Source organism: Thunnus albacares, chromosome 14 (assembly GCF_914725855.1).
Source record: "Thunnus albacares chromosome 14, fThuAlb1.1, whole genome shotgun sequence".
Taxonomy (NCBI): domain Eukaryota; kingdom Metazoa; phylum Chordata; class Actinopteri; order Scombriformes; family Scombridae; genus Thunnus; species Thunnus albacares.
Window position 1 is genome coordinate 26,191,189 of NC_058119.1, and position 17,164 is coordinate 26,208,352.

General features: G+C 38.2%; 2 protein-coding genes across 7 annotated transcripts in view; one reads left to right on the plus strand and one right to left on the minus strand.

The window, feature by feature from the left end:
• Positions 1-2,085: 2,085 nt before the first annotated feature.
• On the minus strand, positions 2,086-16,903 carry LOC122997157 (dual specificity protein phosphatase 19-like). Of its 5 annotated transcripts, XM_044373163.1 has the most exons (6): positions 16,756-16,903; positions 15,758-15,810; positions 13,532-13,782; positions 8,996-9,042; positions 6,499-6,651; positions 2,086-2,320 (listed from the first exon to the last, which is right to left on the minus strand). In XM_044373163.1, the coding sequence occupies exons 3-6, from the start codon at positions 13,755-13,757 to the stop codon at positions 2,138-2,140; spliced, it is 609 nt and encodes a 202-aa protein (XP_044229098.1). In that variant the 5' UTR covers positions 13,758-13,782; positions 15,758-15,810; positions 16,756-16,903; the 3' UTR covers positions 2,086-2,137. The 5 variants fall into 5 exon arrangements, with proteins under 5 accessions (XP_044229098.1, XP_044229097.1, XP_044229096.1 ...); XM_044373162.1 differs by lacking the exon at positions 15,758-15,810; XM_044373161.1 differs by lacking the exon at positions 16,756-16,903 and having other exon boundaries at positions 15,758-15,845.
• The window catches only part of nckap1 (NCK-associated protein 1), a 32,699-nt gene continuing 31,362 nt past the window's right edge, over positions 15,828-17,164 (plus strand). For both annotated transcript variants that reach the window (XM_044373154.1, XM_044373155.1), the window contains exon 1: positions 15,828-16,127. In XM_044373154.1, the coding sequence (XP_044229089.1) occupies positions 16,020-16,127 (108 nt within the window). In that variant the 5' untranslated portion in view covers positions 15,828-16,019. The remainder of the gene's footprint in view (positions 16,128-17,164) is intronic.

Below are 17,164 nucleotides of genomic sequence, written 5' to 3' on the forward strand. Positions count from 1 at the left end.
ACATTTCTGATCTGATGGCGCTAGATGAAAAGGGAAGGGATTGTCATAGTTATTACTGAGAGAAACATGAAGTCGTCTACCAAATTTCATAGCAATCAAACCAACAGTCACTCTGACTCTGATGAAGACACAGTAGTGTCAAAACGTTTGTCTGTGCATTAATCGGTGTGCTCGACTCCCTTTTCTTCTCTGGAAGTCCGCTGTCCTCAAACTGAGAAGCACTTGATTCAGCTGCATTTTGCTGGAAGATGCGCAGAAATTCCTGTTTTAAGTAGTTGTAGAAACATTTCACCTCAAATGTCAACGTCAGGGTGTCAGGCATCACCACAATCTCTGCAATACATCGTCTAGGAACCATGAATGTGCTAATCCATCGAGGAAATGTTGAGATATTTCACTTGATAAGTAAAAACTTTGACCTGCTGGTGGCGCAATGAGAAAAGTCAGAGGATTGACAAAGTCATGAGGATTTATCCTCTGAACACCATGGATATCTGTACGCATATTTCATTGCAATCCATCTAATATTTTGATAGTCACAGTTTGATATTTCACTCTGGAGCAAAATGGTGGAGCGAACTACACTACCATCCCTGTAGCAACACCGCCCGCTGACATGGCTAAAAATGCACAACTTGGTGCATTTTTAACCAATTACAAGTAGTAATTCACAGTTCAGCTTAAAAAGCTGACTTTTTAAAACCACACAAATCTCAGCACCTGGTAGAGTAATTCACTGTTATTATTGCCACTGTTATTATTCATAACTGCAGTCAAATTATGATTATTTTCTGCTAAGGGGCAATAAACCTCATGCTTATTTTCTGCTGTAGCATTGCAGATTTCAGTATGTAGCCCAGAGCATGTATTTTCTGAGTTTCTGTATTACAAATTGAAAGCTTGGACTTATTTAAGTATGCAGAATATCTCCTTCTATATGGATTTGACTAGTAACTCCCAATAACATGGACATTAATCAATAACAATAATCCTCAGTAAATGCTCTCAGCTGGGTGAACAACAAACACATATCTACACATACAAACACAAAGGATATGATGTGCTACAACACAAAGTTGTGAGTTTGCAGCGTAAGGAACTCGTCCCAGCGGTATTTGTTGATTAGCATGAGAGCCAGCTGGATTCTCCCTCATTATCTAACAAGCTAATTACAAGCTAATTATTTCAAGGGAACGAGGCTAGCCTATCAACTTTGCAAAGTTGTGAAATTGATAGAGACAATGCAGCAGCGAGGGCAATCGTTATAATTGATGTCGTACCTGTTTGTATAGTTGAGAAAGAAATCGAGTTGTACTTCAGGAAAACTGGTACATCTTTAATTAGAAAACAATCTATACTGGCAAGAAAACAAGTGCCTCCGAAATTAACAGATATTAGATGAAAAATAAGTTTCTTAATGGAGCTTTAAAGGTGCAATATACGACTATTTGCTTTGTAAAGATATTTTGTGGAGTAATGGAGGCTTGAGCAGAGAATGAAGTCACTCCCTCTTTGTGTGTGTGTTGTTATCTGAGCTTCTCTGTTCTTTGTTTTGGAAGCCGGTCCGGCCGCGCGTGCATGTTAGTGCATGTGAGTCCCTCTGAGTCCTCCTGAGTCCTCCAGAAATCTTGATCCATATTTGATCAGTACTGCCTAGTTTCAAAGTTTGATCTGAGTTTCATGAGCTGTCTGTTCAGGGGCCACTTTCTTTCTTGCTTCTTCTTTTCAAACTTTCCAACTGAGTAAATGACATGCACATTTGTTTTGGTCTGAGATGCTGGTGTTACAGTGTGACATATGCAGTATAATGCATCTTTGACTACTGTGGAATAAATGGCAGACACAGTTTTTCACTTAATAACTTTATTTTAGAGAAAGGACACTGATGTTTAAATATAACACACAGAAAAAAAGACTATGTGTAGTATTTATTGAAAAAAAGAAAAATCCCAATGAAAAATCTAAATATCTTCCAATTTGATGAGATTATCCATCTCCTTTTCCATCATCTTTGATAGTAAAACAGCATCACAGTCTCTACAACAAGAGAACAAAGTATGAAAAAGGGTGTTGGATTTTTGGGTGTTGTAGTCCTTTACGGCTTGTTTTTAAAGTTGAAAAATGAATTTGTAGTGCTTTATGGTTTGTAGCTCTGCAGTTGTTGATAGAAACCGGGATTGGGGCGAATCGAAGGTCTTGCCAGCTTCACCTGGCCGTACGCATCATCGAACGGAAGCCCCTCCCTCAACATCAGGTAGCCAATCACGATGGAGGAAGCACGTGACACGCCGGCATTACAGTGGACCAGCACCACACCCTGCTAAAGAAAGAGAGACAGAATAATAAAGACATAAAGGTAAATAAAAAAGAGAATAATGCTGCGTTCAAAGTTATAAATCAGAAATTCTGGTTTTATTTATTTCAAGTAGTTAAATTAGGAAGAACAAAGAAAGAATTATGTTCTCCATAAACTCCAGATGTAATATAATATTTGGTTGCCATAGTTATCCAGTAAGAAATGGATGTAAGCCACATTAAAAATTCACACTTCTTACATTTAGAATTTGATACATGCACAACACAGGTCTGCAGAGCCTTCAATCATAAGAGAAACTGGGAGATAAAAGATAATAAAAGATAAAATATAAAAGATATTGAAGTAAATTTACTAGTCTGGTTAAAACTTAGAAATTACCAGTGGTAGAAAAAGTACTCAGATCCTTTACTTAAGTAAAAGTATCTATACAGCAATTTAAAAATACTACATTAGAAGTAAAAGTCCTGCATGAAAAATCCTACTTAAGTAAAAGTATTATGAGCTTGATGTAGTTAAAGTATTGCAGTAAAAGTAGTGGTTTGGTCCCTCTGACTGATATATTATTATATATGACATCATTAGATTATTAATAGTGAAGCATCAGTGTTAGAGCAGCATGTTACTGTTGTAGCTGCTGGAGGTGGAGCTAGTTTACACTACTTTATATACAGTTAGCTAATTTAGTCCAGTGGTTCCCAACCTAGGGGTCGGGCCCCTCCGAAGGGTCACCAGATAAATCTGAGGGGTCGTGAGATGATTAATGGGAGAGGAAAGAAGAAAAAACAAAGTTCTGATACACAAATCTGTTTTCAGTTTTTGGACTTTTTCTCTAATCTTTGAAATATTGGATCATTTGAACATTTATTGAAATGAAACCATGTGAGAAGTTTCACTATTTGGTGGAGCTTTTAATCTGAAAAGTAACTAAAGCTGTTAAATTAATGTAGTGGAGTAGAAAGTACAATATTTCCCTCTGAAATGTAGTGGAGTTGAAGTATCAAGTAGCATCAAATGAAAATACTCAAATCAAGTACAAGTACCTCAAAATTGTACTTAAGCATAGTACATTTCTAAATAAATGAATGTAGCATTTCCAGTTTATTGTCCCATGTTAACATCATGATGCGTCAGATGGCAGAACTTCTAACTTACAGCAGCATTAGACGGAGCATGTAGAGCAAGTTGAGACGGAATAAATCTGTCTGTGGTTGTGGGAGTTGCACGAGTGTGTCAGAATTTGCGATATGATTAATATTAATGTTGATGTAATTATTTTACTGCCTAGAGTGCCTGGCTGGAAATAAATTTTTAAAATTCCAGTCACATTTTTAGACAATGCGTGCAGGCCCACGGCTCAGTTCTGAAGCTCAGCGTATTGACACATTTGTCTCTTTTATTCAACATGGAGCCTCCCATCGCTGAACAAAGTCTCTTCTCTGTCTCGAACGGAGCGAAAACAGAAACTATAAGCACATTTTTTGATTTTAGATGTCAATCAAACATCCGTAGAGGGACAGGAGATTTAAATTAGCTTTTGCTACACACACACGTACGGGGCTGCGGGTTGCTGTTATTGACATGTCATCACTGTTATCTGTGCTTTCCCTTCATAATATAACCCAATCAGACAGTTCTCCTGGGTGAACACAATCAAATGTAGAACATACAGAGGAGCCACACTAATAGAGAGAATGATATCAGTCTTTTATAACTTTCTATCAATCAAAAATGTTACTCACATATTATTTGTGCTGGTGTCTGCACAGTCGCCACAGTTACAGATATCAGCTCTTGTTTTCCTTCCTTTAGGAAAAAAAAACAAAACCAACAAAAAAAAAAAAAAAACCCAACAGAAAACTTCTACAGACTGAAAATTGCCTGAGCTAGATAATCCATCACAGCGAACATGGAGACTTAATTTGGTTTTGTCAGAGTTTCTTGTTGTGCTGTTATTTCATTGCGCTCGAGCTGAGTGTTTTCATATCAGTGCTCACATCGCATTATGTTCTGCTTACGGTCAATCTCCTGACACACACGCACTGGAAGAAATGCAAGTCTCTGCCAGGAAATAATCCCTTAAAAATGATTACATACGGCATGTGGCATAACTGAAGAAAACTAAGTGTAAGCAGATGCAATTTGGACTTTCTAAATGACACCAGCATGGTCTTTTAATAGGTATTCTGACCACCCACCTCGCCTTTGTGCAGAGTTACAGATAACCGACTGCTGTAGATGTGTGTAAATGCATCACAGTGAGGTAGCAGAATAGCTGTGTGTGTGCGCACTCATTTAAATTAGCCTGCAGATATAAAAGAAGGCATTTTTAGGCTACATGAGCCCCCCTGAAGGAAAGCAGATTCAGACTGTGTTTAGACCACTGGCATCAAAGCAACAGACTATTATATACATATAAAGTCGTTTTCAGTGGAAGCCGGCGACATGAAGCTGCAAACTGATGCTCCACATTTGTCGTTGCGTGACGGGCGTGACGCACTATAAGTCAAAGTCGGGCTGGCCTCAACTTTTTTCAGCGCTCCAATGACGCAGTGAAGCGTCAACCGATCATATGTTTTTATTTCACCATTTCCACTCCCCTTCTCTGTCCCCACAGTTCCTCTTCTGTTCCATCTAGAACATGGAAGAAAAACTGATTATTGCTGTTAGTCAGCTCCCTGTGATTTTTAACCCTTTTCATTTATTGTGACACTAACAAAAAAAAAACACAGCTTAGCAGAGGATGGCAGCTATTGCAGGAGTACCAGGTATGTAACGTACATTTTTAAATGCACAATGGCTAGTTGTGGTAGTGTGTTATTTAATAATACTAAATCAAGTTTACTAGATATTAAAGATAATTGTAAATTAATGCGGTACACAAGCCCATGACAACATAACAGAGGCTGAGCAACACTTCAGCAGCAACCCGGTGACAACGTAGCTGATGACGCTTGGCCATTTTGTAGCTTTATCGCTCATAATGTGAACACCTCAAGAGAGGTTTAAATAGATTTGATGCATTTTTTACCTGCTGAAACCTTGAAACTCTGGTGTTTATGTGTCTGCACCTGTCAGAGGTGGAAGGTAACTACTGTTACTGACTTTACTTGAAGGGGACATATCATGCTTTTTGTGATTTTCTGTTATTTATATACTGTTATAATGTTAGATGTCTGTGTTTAACATGGTCAAAGTTCCAAAACTTGAGGTGAATGTATGTAAAACTCTCCCTGCAAGTCATAAACCAGGGCTTCAACCTGCTCTGAACACTTAGTTGTCAAAGTGACCTCTACTTCTCCTTTGAACTGACATCTGATTGTTTGCACATGCCCACACAGTCCGTCCGTTCTTTGTCGCTAATGTTGTTCCACGGGTTGTTCACATTGTTCACTCGCACATTTCAAACATATACAGATATATTTGAGAAGTTTATATTTTGAGCAAAGAATAAGAAATAGAAGCAAAATCCAACAACTAATTGTTTGTTTACGTAGCCTCTGGAGCTTCCCTGAGCTAACCAATCAGAACAGAGTGGGCTCACCGGGAGGCGGGCCTTAAACAGGAGCTAAGACTGCCTGTTAGAGACAGAGGCTGAACTGAGGGGCTGCATGAAGGGCCAGTATAAGATATATACGTTTTTTGAACTGTAAATCATGCGAAGATATTCCAGTTGAGCCCCAGAATATAAATATAGATCTAGAAATGTGCATGATAGGTCACCTTTAAAGTAAAGGTATTTTACTGTTATTTCGATACTTCATACTTCTACTTCATCACATTTCAGAAGAAAATATTGTCCTTTTTACTCCACTACATTTATCTTATAGCTGTATTTACTAGTTACATGACAGATTTGGAACCTATAATGAGCATATAATATATGATTAATTGTTACACAGTTAATTTAACTACCCAGCTGTATATTAAGTAATTAAAATGAACGGCACCTCAACAAACTGCAACATTAAAATACTTATAAAAAATCTGGATCGGAGTGCATTAATCAAGATAATGTATTATACATTCATCAATAAAATGAATTAAATGATATACTTTTTAGAAATTTTAGATACATTTTGTTGATAATCGTAATAATACTTCTGTACTTAAGTAAAATCTGAAATTGAATTAATTGAGTATTTTACATGACATTACTCCAGTATGTATGTGTGCGTGTGTACCTGTTCTCGGGCCTGATCTATGAAGGAGCTGCATTCCCCGAGATATGAAGTGATGTCTGTCTCTGGGAGGTCCAGGATCTGGAGCGTCTTATAAACCAACTGATCTGGGAACAGGTTAGTGACTCCGTAGGCCACATTTAGCACATGAGACACCTGACAGAGAGAAGAAGAAGAAGAAGAAGAGAGGAGGAGAAATGTAGAGACATAAAACTCCTGACGCAACCTGGATGTGACAGAGAGAGAAGGGGCAGAAGGACAGAGTGATAAAGGAGGGATGACAGAGAGAGGCAAGAAAGATGAAGAGGAAAGAGAGAGGGAGACAGAAAAGAAGACAGATGGCTCCAATTCATTTTGCAGTATCTGTCTACTCACACTTAAATTTAGCTTACCTCAGAGAGCTACATTCTCTGCTTCTCTACATCTCAGCATCGTACAGATGTGTCCTGCCTTTGAGTCACATCACATCCAACACTGACTCCTTTGCCCCAAGTTAACACTAATATATAGTATTTTTTTTATTGCTAACAAATCTCATGAAAAGTATTCTGTGTATCCAAATCTTGATCTGTCTTATTCCTCTGTGCAGTAGAGCTCCGTTGTTGTCCAAAAACTATTAAAAATACATCTGTGAGGTCACACTGGTTGACATTTCCCTTCATTACCACGAACACACACACACACACCGTAGTTTATTTTGTGTCCACTAAATGTGTATTAAACCGCAGCTGAAATAAACACACAATTTACTCCTGACTAATGTTTGCTGAAAACCACAGTGCCCAGCTGATTTAGAAAACAATTTTACCTTGTTTTTTAAGAGTAAATTATACATTTGTGACCCGTTTTCAAAGATTTACATCTTCACTTGAAACCAGCGAGCCTGGGGCAGACTGCCACGACAGATTAGGGAAGTCAGAAAGTATCGAGAGACGGAAAAACATTGTTGCTTTTTGGTCTTTTTTATGGGATTTGTTGACAATTAAAAGTAGAGAATAATAGCAGCCTTTTTGTTGAGTAAAAACACACTAATTGTGTTTAAATCTAGCATCCTGGTTGTGATTAGGTTTTTGGAATATCTCAGTTATAGGTTTGTTTATCTTTTATTTTATTTTAGTAGTTTATTTGACAGGAACATCATCAGTTTCCATCTGTCGTCTCTGCTCGAAGGAGGAGGACCGCACACAGACTCGCTCGTTTCATCGACTTTTTCTTCATCCCGAGCCCGACGCTTCAGCTTACACCCCGAAGGTTCGGCCCCTGAAACGTCGGGCTTTGGTTCAGCATAATGCCGCTTGAATAAAGAAGAAGCTGATGAAACGAGCGAGCCAGTGTGCGGTCCTCCTCCTTCGAGCGGTTAAGAGTTCCAAGGCCACCGGCAACGGCGTAACTTTGATGGGGTTGAGGTACTTCTGCATTTGATCTGTCGTCCACAGCCAGAAGCTACAAAGACAACTTAAAAACAGAATAAAATAACACTGGTTATGAAATGAATGTATATAAAATTGGATATTTATTATGTTGTTCTGGGATAAGATGTTTATGTGTGCAAATATCTCTCAAAACAGCTGGAGTACTCTGATAGAAACCAGGATGCTGTTGGATATAAACACCTGATCCGTGTTTCTGATTATTCTCTGCTATGTTTGCAGGTGTGTCCTCAGATTGAATTATGTAGTCAGTCAATCAAAAATTATGATGGTTAATGGTGTAATTTGGGTGTACATGCTGAAATAAAAGAGAAGGTCTGACTTTAGTAATGCAGATGATGGATTGGATGATGATTTGAGAAGCTAAATCCTGCAGAGTCTAGAAACCAAACAGGTTAATCTGACAACATGTGACAATCAGAAACCAGGATTATATTAGAATTATGAAAACAGGAAGCTGAATAACCAGGTTTCTTTATGTCCTATGTTAACATCATATCCCTAATATGATCAAAACCACAATGAGGCTAAAAACTGTGATGTGCGATTTGATTATCCCCATAAACTACACCTTTAACTGCACCTTTTCATTACAACACCAGTAAATATTTATGAGAAGTTCTACAGGTAAGCACAGATAATTCTATAAATTGTCAAGTCTCCTGAGCTTTAATAGCAATCTGGGAAAAACCCAGGTTAGTTTAGTTATTTAGACAGTCAAGGTTTCATCCCAGAAACAGGAAGTGAAGGTATTTCTAATCTCTCCCGATTCATCATGCTGAGACTGCACAGGCAGCAATATGCTGGTGCCCGGGAGCAGCCACTGCAGAGAGGAGTAGTCACATTTCACTGATGTGGAGAAGCAGCGCTGAGACTTACTGTAATCATTTACTCCCTCTACTGAGCTAAATTGTCACTGCATGAATCATGAAGCTCCTCCGGCCATTGGCTGTTTGTTGCCGACCCGCAGGAGAAGCACACTTACATGGCCGCCTCTAATCTCATGTCACTACACATGCTATAACAACAAGGCAAGGGCATGCCCGCTCTATTGATCCCTCTGTACTGACCTTATATCTCTGCAGGGTGTCAATGTCGTGGGCTGCATCCTGAGAGGCTGAGAAAGCAGAAAAAAAAAAAAAAAAAAAACTCGATGAGAAGACAGACAGGAGGGCATGCCTCTGCTTACCAACACTTATTTATTTTTAAAAAAATGCTTCCCGCAGGATGACAATAATTGGCCGGTTATAAAACCATCAAATGCTGCGTCTTCCTCTTCTTCACATGAATATTTATCGACATGTTTATTTTTACATGAGAGAGACTGAATTTAGCGCTTAATTCAGCTCTACTGTCAGTGCTCTGATGATGATGGTGATGTAAGACTTTTTATTCCAGCTGAAGCTGATTGATCGATCAGTCGATCAGCAGCAATTTTGATAATTGCTTGATAGTTTAAGTCATTTATCAAACAAAAAATGCCAAACATTTGCTGGTTTCAGCTTCTAAAAATGTGTGGTTTTGTTATTTTTCTGTGTTTTTTAACGTTACAAGTTGAAGGTCTTTGGGTTTTAGACTGTTGACAGAAAAAAAACAAGCAATCTGAAGATGTGACCTTGGGCTCTGACAAGCTATTTTCTCTTTGTTTCTGATATCTTACAGGCTAATTGATTGATCACTTCATCAAAAAAAAAAATAAACCAGTGAACAGTCGGTGTCTTATAAAGTGCAATCTGACTCCACATAGATAAAGAGTTGTTCAAAAAAAAACAGTAAAGTGTGAAGTTCAGCAGCTGAAAGCAAAGGCTGCAGGATATCAGGATCTAAATCACTTAGTAGGAAAACATTCAAACAGAAAAGCCTTTCTGAACAGCTGCAGCACTGAGGGAAGATATCAGTCAGCAGAAACCAACACTAAAATGGCTTAAAGCTACCCAGAAAAAAAAACAGGAATCAAATGATTTGTATAGTAGCACTTGACTAGGCTTAAGAAACTGCTGAAATAAACATTTGATATTATGTACAGCTGCAGAGAAGGAAGTTTATGAGAGAGAAGGCATTTTCATGACAACAGCCTTCATAAGAGCAAGAGTCGGAGTGACTAATGGTGGAGAGGAAGCAGGGCAGAGACTAATGGAAGAAATAAAAAGAGAAAGAACATACAGCAGGCGAACCTGAATAACGGTTTCAGCGTAGAAGAGCAGATAATCATCGAGACGGGCCAAAACAGAAAGAACAAATGTCACGTTCAATTTCTCAAATACCTCTTCACAAAGACAGCGGTGGTTGTGTTAAATAGCAGGAGCTGGATAATTATGTGAAATAGATTGGCAGGAAATAGAATATGATGGCGGGGCCATTCCTCCAGGTTTCCAGTAGTGGATACTGTGCAGCATGACCTCTTCAAAGTAGGAAGTAGCCACATTTACACTCTTTGCATTAGTTAAGCCACTGTCACATAATACCAAAATTCATGGTGTTGTGAAGTGGATCTAAATCCAACAGATAGAGTGTCTTCGGATTGGAAATAAGCCGGCTCCGGCCCCCGTACGCCTCATCTAGTGTAGAAGGAGAAGATTTAAATTGACACATCTGTGAGAGATGCAGGATTTTAGGGGCTTTTTTAAAAAAATACAAGTGTGATATGAGACCAAAGTCCATCTGCTGAACAACAAGCATCTCAAAGTTGCATTTATGTACTTAAAAATGCATTTGGGTCATTTTTGAACTTAATGTGTCCAGCATTTAAATCCTGTTTATTAACAGATGTTATCAAAAACCTTCTTAAATTCTATGTTTAGTAATAAAACTACACTTTATATTTTCTCAACAGATGATCAAAAATTGGAATAGCTGTTTAATTTTTGCTGTTTTTAATGTGTTCAGTTGGTCTTAATAGCTCAGCAAAGAAGGCAAGATTTACTATTTATTTAGTCTTTGCATTGATTTCACTTACTACACGCCTTACTGGTGATACAGTAATAATTGTTGAGACAGAACTAGCTCATCACAAAGTTCATTAGAAGCTTTGGTCATATTACAGTCTTCCTCAGTAGATAAGAGGTTACCCAGCTGAAGGTGTCTCCAAAGTCAAAAATGAATTTTAAATCTCAATTTTTAAGCCAGAAGTCCTTAAAGTGTCCCTTAAAATGGAAATTATAACATCTACAACTCCAGGGCAAACTCAATCTGCTGAAGAAGATTACACAATATGATTGAAAGCTCCAGAATGTGTCGCAAATAATAATTATTTTCACTATAGATTAATCCAACCAACTGTACAAAACTCAGAAATGTTCGACTCACAGTCATATAAAACAGAGAAAAGCAGAAAATGATCACGTTGGAGAAGCTTGTACCATCAAATGTTTGGCATTTGTGCTTTATAAATAACTTCTTGATGACCGATTAAAAGATTATCAAAACTGTTGGTGAGTAATTTTCTGTGGATTGACTGATCAATTAATCATCTGATTGTTTTATTCCAGCTTGGAGCTTGTGCTGAGACTGTTCTGTCAATAATAAAGATCATTGGATGGCAGTATATTATAAATATTAGAGACGCTGCCACCATAGCATAGTACTAAAGTATGCAGGGAGGAAGTCACGTCTAGTCTCTCAAGGCTTATATTCACGATATGACAACTGTGACAAGAGCTTCCCAGACAAAAAGGCTGCTTGCCAAGTTGAATGAAACCCTGAAATGGGTTCGGACAAAAGAAAAAATAAAGTATTTCCAACCGTATTGAAGAAGCCTGTCAAAAGTTTTACAAGGTGGTTTACTGCAAACCTTTCAAAGAGCTGATCCCGATAGATGTCGAAACAGGTTGATGTCACCCGAAGTGAAGGCGAGTGCAGAGAAAGATTAGCTCATATTTTGGAGAAACGAACAGCAGTTTCATGCAATTCGCAGTAAAGCTAGTGTATAAGAAAGAGTCACCTCTAATGAGCCTAACAGATGTAATATTTTATTGATCCCCGCTGAGAAATTCTCTTTTTGATTCTCTCCTGCAGTGAGGTCAAAGCGCAGCGATAGCTACAACACCCCAGAGCTGGGAGGGGAAGGGAGGGGGGGGGGGGGGGTTCAATGTCAGGCTCAAGGACACTTCAGCAGGACGGATCCGTGCTGACGTGCGGAGGTGTCAACCCGGCGTCCTCCGGCTGAAGGGCAGATCGTCGTGTTCCCTGAGACGAATTCAAGATTAATGAGATTGATTTGTTCATTATTAGGAACTTATTTATTTATTATTAGGAACAAAACCATGACCGACCTACTGCCTTTGAGGACTAGAATACTAAAGTATCACTCACACAACAGCAGTACTACTGGTGGAAACTAAAAACCCAGCAGCTCCAGTGAGGTTTTCCCACTGCGACTGGATCTACACAAACATGCCATAACATCTCTGTATGTAAAACAGACTGAACAGGTCAGGAGTGACAACAAAGATGTTTTATTATGACAGAGCTGGTAGTTGTAGTAGGCAGGGGTGGAAACCAACTCATTACAAGTATATAACTATTTATGATTATCTGTTATCATCAACATGTGATGACACCTGACTTCTTTAATTTGTTGAGGAAGGTTGTTAAATAGAACTGCAACCATTTAATTAATCAATTAGTCAAGCGACTATTTTGATAATCTATTCCAGCTTCTTAAATGTGAATATTTTCTGGTTTCTTCAGTCTTTTATGACAGTAAACTGAATATTCATATATACTTACAGTTTTTAATTAAGATTTTAACACCAGACCTTTGTCCTTACATTTCAAAATCAGTAGTATTTTATCTATTTTTAGTTGTTAAACACAATCTTTTTTCATGGGAAACGTATTTTTTCATTAAAATGGTCACAGTGTTGCATGAGACCTTTAATAGTAACAAAACTGTTACTCAGAAAAGCTTCAAAAATGTACTTTTGTACTTGTATTTTCACTTAAGTATAATTCAAGTCATGAGTACAATATTCAAGTACTCTTCCTACCCCTGGTGGTAGTAAAAATAGTGATGGTAGTAGTAGCTGAACAGTTAGCAGTTGTCATAACAACCCTTGTTGTACTTGTGTAGGTGTTGTAGTAGTATAGTAGTACCACTTGAAGAACTGGTGATAATACTGTCAGTAGTACTAATAATAGCAGTTGTAAGAGTTGTAGTAGTGATGGTAGTCATAGTAATGGTAGCACTGTAAGTACTAATAGTGTTAGTAGTTTCAGTTGAAGTAGCAGCAGTAGTAGTAATAGCAGTAGTCTGAGATTTGTTTGAAGTAGTGCAGGAGCAGTAGCAGTATCGTAGTAGTGCTCAAAAGGTGCTAGAAGTAGCAGCAGTAGTAATAGCAGTAGTGGTGGTATCAGTGATGGTAGTAAACATAGTAATAATAGCAACAGTAGTAGTGGTGAAGTAGTAGATGTAGCTGCAGTAGCAGTAATACTTGTTGTAAGTGCAGTAAGTGGCAGTAGCAGATGTAGTAGTTGAAGTAATAGTGATAATAATGGTAAAAGTATACTGGTTAAGTGTGTTCAGTCATGCTGGGAGGAGCTGGAGCCTACCGTTGGTAAATAAATGTTAAAAACACTAGCACTAGTAGTAATAAAGTATTTATTACCTAGTAGTAAAAAGGGTCTAACGACACCAATTTGAAGGTCCAGACTTTTATCTTCTACAAATCCACATCCACTTCCCTCCTCCAGCTCTTCAACCCGCTCTTCTCCGTCTCCTCCATCACTCCTCCTCTCCAGCAGCCTCCTGCCCGTCACCGTGGTAACATACGTGCACTGTTTCTTCAGGCTTTTTTTGGAGAAGCCTTGGATCTCCTGAGCCAGTGAATGCATCACACCGGGGTCAACAGGTCTGGAGCTGCAACAAAGCAAAAGTTTTCAGAGGGAGTCTGAGGTTGAACAGACTTCTACCAACATGATGATTGTTTAGAGGTTTATATCCTGTGATATAAAGGTACCTTACAGTTCATTTGCTTGACCAAAATAAACAACTTTTTCAGTTCAATAGCAATCTTTGAGTGTAACTGCATGCTTAGACTGCAATATAAACAGTGGATATATGCTACACGGTTTTATAGCTGCCTTAAAGTGAGCAAGAGTGTATAAACTGAACTTTTTGGCGCATTTACTCTCCCCAGCCACCCTAAATACACATTATGAAGTCTTGAATTAACACTGAGGTATGTATGATCAGTAGATAATGGCTGATTGTGAACAGATCACGGAGCTTTAACATTTTTGTTTTGCTATTTCGTGCACCCACCTGGTCTAAATGAACGGAACTCACGCAACCTGTCCCAAGAAAATCAGATTATCGTTGCTGTAAGCCTTTATATAATATTATTGCAGCTAGTGTTGTTAATGCCGGATAAATGTGTGTGAGAAACACACACAGCTTCTGTAGCAGCAATAAAGGCAGAACTGACAGCTGAGTCGGAAGCTGCGTCAACAATGTGATGCGTTCGGGTACTCATAGTAAAATAGTAAATGTTATTTATTCACTAGGGAATCTGAAATGGACAGAGGTAGAAGAGGTATTTAGATCATTTACTTAAGTAAAAGTATCAATACAGAAATGTAAAAATACTCTGCATGAAAAATCCTGCTTAAGTAAAAGTACATAATTATTCTGAGCTTAATGTAGTTAAAATATTACGGAAAAAGTAATGGTTTGGTCCCTCTGACTGATATATTATTATATATGACATCATTAGATTATTAATAGTGAAGCATCAGTGTTAGAGCAGCATGTTACTGTTGTAGCTGCTGGAGGTGGAGCTAGTTTCAACTACTTTATATACAGTTAGCTAGTTTAGTCCAGTGGTTCCCAACATAGGGGTCGGGCCCCTCCAAAGTGCCACCAGATAAATCTGAGGGGTCGTGAGATGATTAATGGGAGAAGAAAGAAGAAAAAACAAAGTTCTGATACACAAACCTGTTTTCAGTTTTTGGACTTTTTCTCTGATCTTTGATTTTTGGTGAAATATTGGATCATTTGAACATTTATTCAAATGAAAGCATGTGAGAAGTTTAGAGGGAAAAATCACTGTTTGATGGAGCTGTTAACAACTCACAGACATGTGAAATGTGACCCCGACTACACACTGCTTTTTGTAAGATGTTAACAGCCAAAAAGGTTGGAAACCATTGGTTTCATCTTTAAGAATGTCACGGATCAAATTTATTCCCCAGTACAAGGAATTTAATATGACAAACATGAGCAAACATCAAATTATAAACATAAACACAATCACAACAGTGTAAGAAAGAGAGAGACAGCTATTTAAGATTCTGTGTAGTGGTAGTGGACTATGTGCTGGCATATTGACATGATAAAAACTATGTGAGTGCAAAAAAGCAGAATATAAATAGAAGTACAAATACCAATGTAGATATAAATATTAAATCTTAGTGTAAACAAACTATGTGTGTGTGATAACAGAATATATGTATGCAGTTAACAATTTAAAAAATAAAGTCTATATACATCTACACAGTGCAGGACAAAGACACAATATACACAATATGAATTATAGGGGGTTTGGAGATGAAATAGATTTGATATGTTTACAGTCTAGACAGTCCTTGTGTTGTATTTTAAAAGCTTGTTATATTATCCATTGTGTCAAATCTTCATATGAAACGTAAGTAAAGCTGTCAGATAAATGTAGCGGAGTAGAAAGTACAACATTTCCCTCTGAAATGTAGTGGAGTGGAAGTATAAAGTTGCATAAAATGGAAATTTTCAATTATAAGTACTTCAAAAGTGTATTTAAGTACAGTACTTGTCGTTATTACACCGGGCTCTGAGATGTATGATTAACGAGGATCACCTGAACGCATCAGGAGTCAGCCTCGTTGTGGAAAATAGGACAACTCCTCATCCCTGAAAAAAAATCCCAGGCAGGGAGACAGTGGGGTGGAGTACAGGAAGCTGCCGCTGTCCCCGAGTCTCTGAACATGGGCGAAATCTATTAATTACATATATCACTGCTTCTGTTTTCTCTCTCTTCCTTTACGGACCAGAGGCTTGCGGAGATTTGTGCTATTTTTCAGGACTGATTTGGAGATTTTAACCGAACAAACCGCTCCAAGATGTCTCGGGGAGTGATCCAGCCCAGCCAGCAGAAACTGGCAGAAAAACTCACCATCCTCAACGACAGAGGCATCGGGATGTTGACCCGTGTTTACAATATCAAAAAGGTTCGCACACACACAGTTATATATTTATACATATACGCACCAACCACAAAGGGCTGTTAACAGTGTGATTATATGGATATCTGCACCTCAAACGAGTGTCAATATTAGCCACAGTATGAATGCTTGATTAGCTTGCACTGTCTGTTATTTTAACGTTAGCGGTAGGCAGACTGATTTAACCAACCCCTAATGTTTTGTATTTTAGCCACTGTTAATCTTTTTAAACAGGATAATATACGTGAATAGACATTTAAATGTGTCATTAAGCATCCCTTGGAAGCAGGCTGTGGCTGTGTAGGCACTGGTTAGCTAACAAGCTGTCGCGTTAGCTTGCGGTAAAGTTGCCCGTTGATTTTACGACGTAAACGGATTTTATGATGGATTTAAGACGAATTTAGACACTTATAACGAGCAGTGTGATATATATCTACTAAACAGAAACCACTGTTAAAGATGAAACTGTTAAATTGAGCCCCTCCGAGGCGATATCGGCAAAACCTTCAGGCCTGCAGTAGCTAACATCGGCTGGTATAATGGCGGCGGTTGGCTTAAAGCTAACCAACCGCTAGAAGCTAGCTAGCAGTCGGGCGTCGTCTCTGCTCCACCAAATCCAAAACACGAAGCTCACCAAAACACCAAACCACAGGCACGGCAGCAGCTAGATGCTTGCTGCTCTTAGCTCGTATCAATCGGTTTCATGTAAGGGTTTTTTTAAACATAGCTGGCTGCTGGCTACATTTAGCCTCCTCACACAAATGTAAGAAAACGAAGCGAAAGTAACAAGTGACGGCTGCTTATAGCCCTTTAATTTGTCTTTTTTTCCCCCCAATTAGGTTAATCATTTACAGGTAAGTTATAGTTAGCATTGGCTACTAGTCATAAATATTAATAAATACACATTATAACAAGTCACCAGAGAGCAATATGATGAATAAAACTGTCAATTTTATCCGACCATAAGTTAAAAAAAGAAGAAATTCAGTGTATTATAAAAAGATAAAACATAAAGAGGCAAGTAGCTCTTTTTATTTGTGTAA

Excerpts from the sequence above, each read along its gene's own strand:
- LOC122997157 (XM_044373162.1), bottom strand. The coding sequence starts at position 13,757 with ATGCATTCACTGGCTCAGGAGATCCAAGGCTTCTCCAAAAAAAGCCTG. Across the intron at positions 9,043-13,531 it reads TAGACCCTTTTTACTACTAG|CCTCTCAGGATGCAGCCCAC; the intron begins GTAATAAATACT and ends CTGCTTTCTCAG. Across the intron at positions 2,321-6,498 it reads TAGATCAGGCCCGAGAACAG|CAGGGTGTGGTGCTGGTCCA; the intron begins GTACACACGCAC and ends CTCTTTCTTTAG.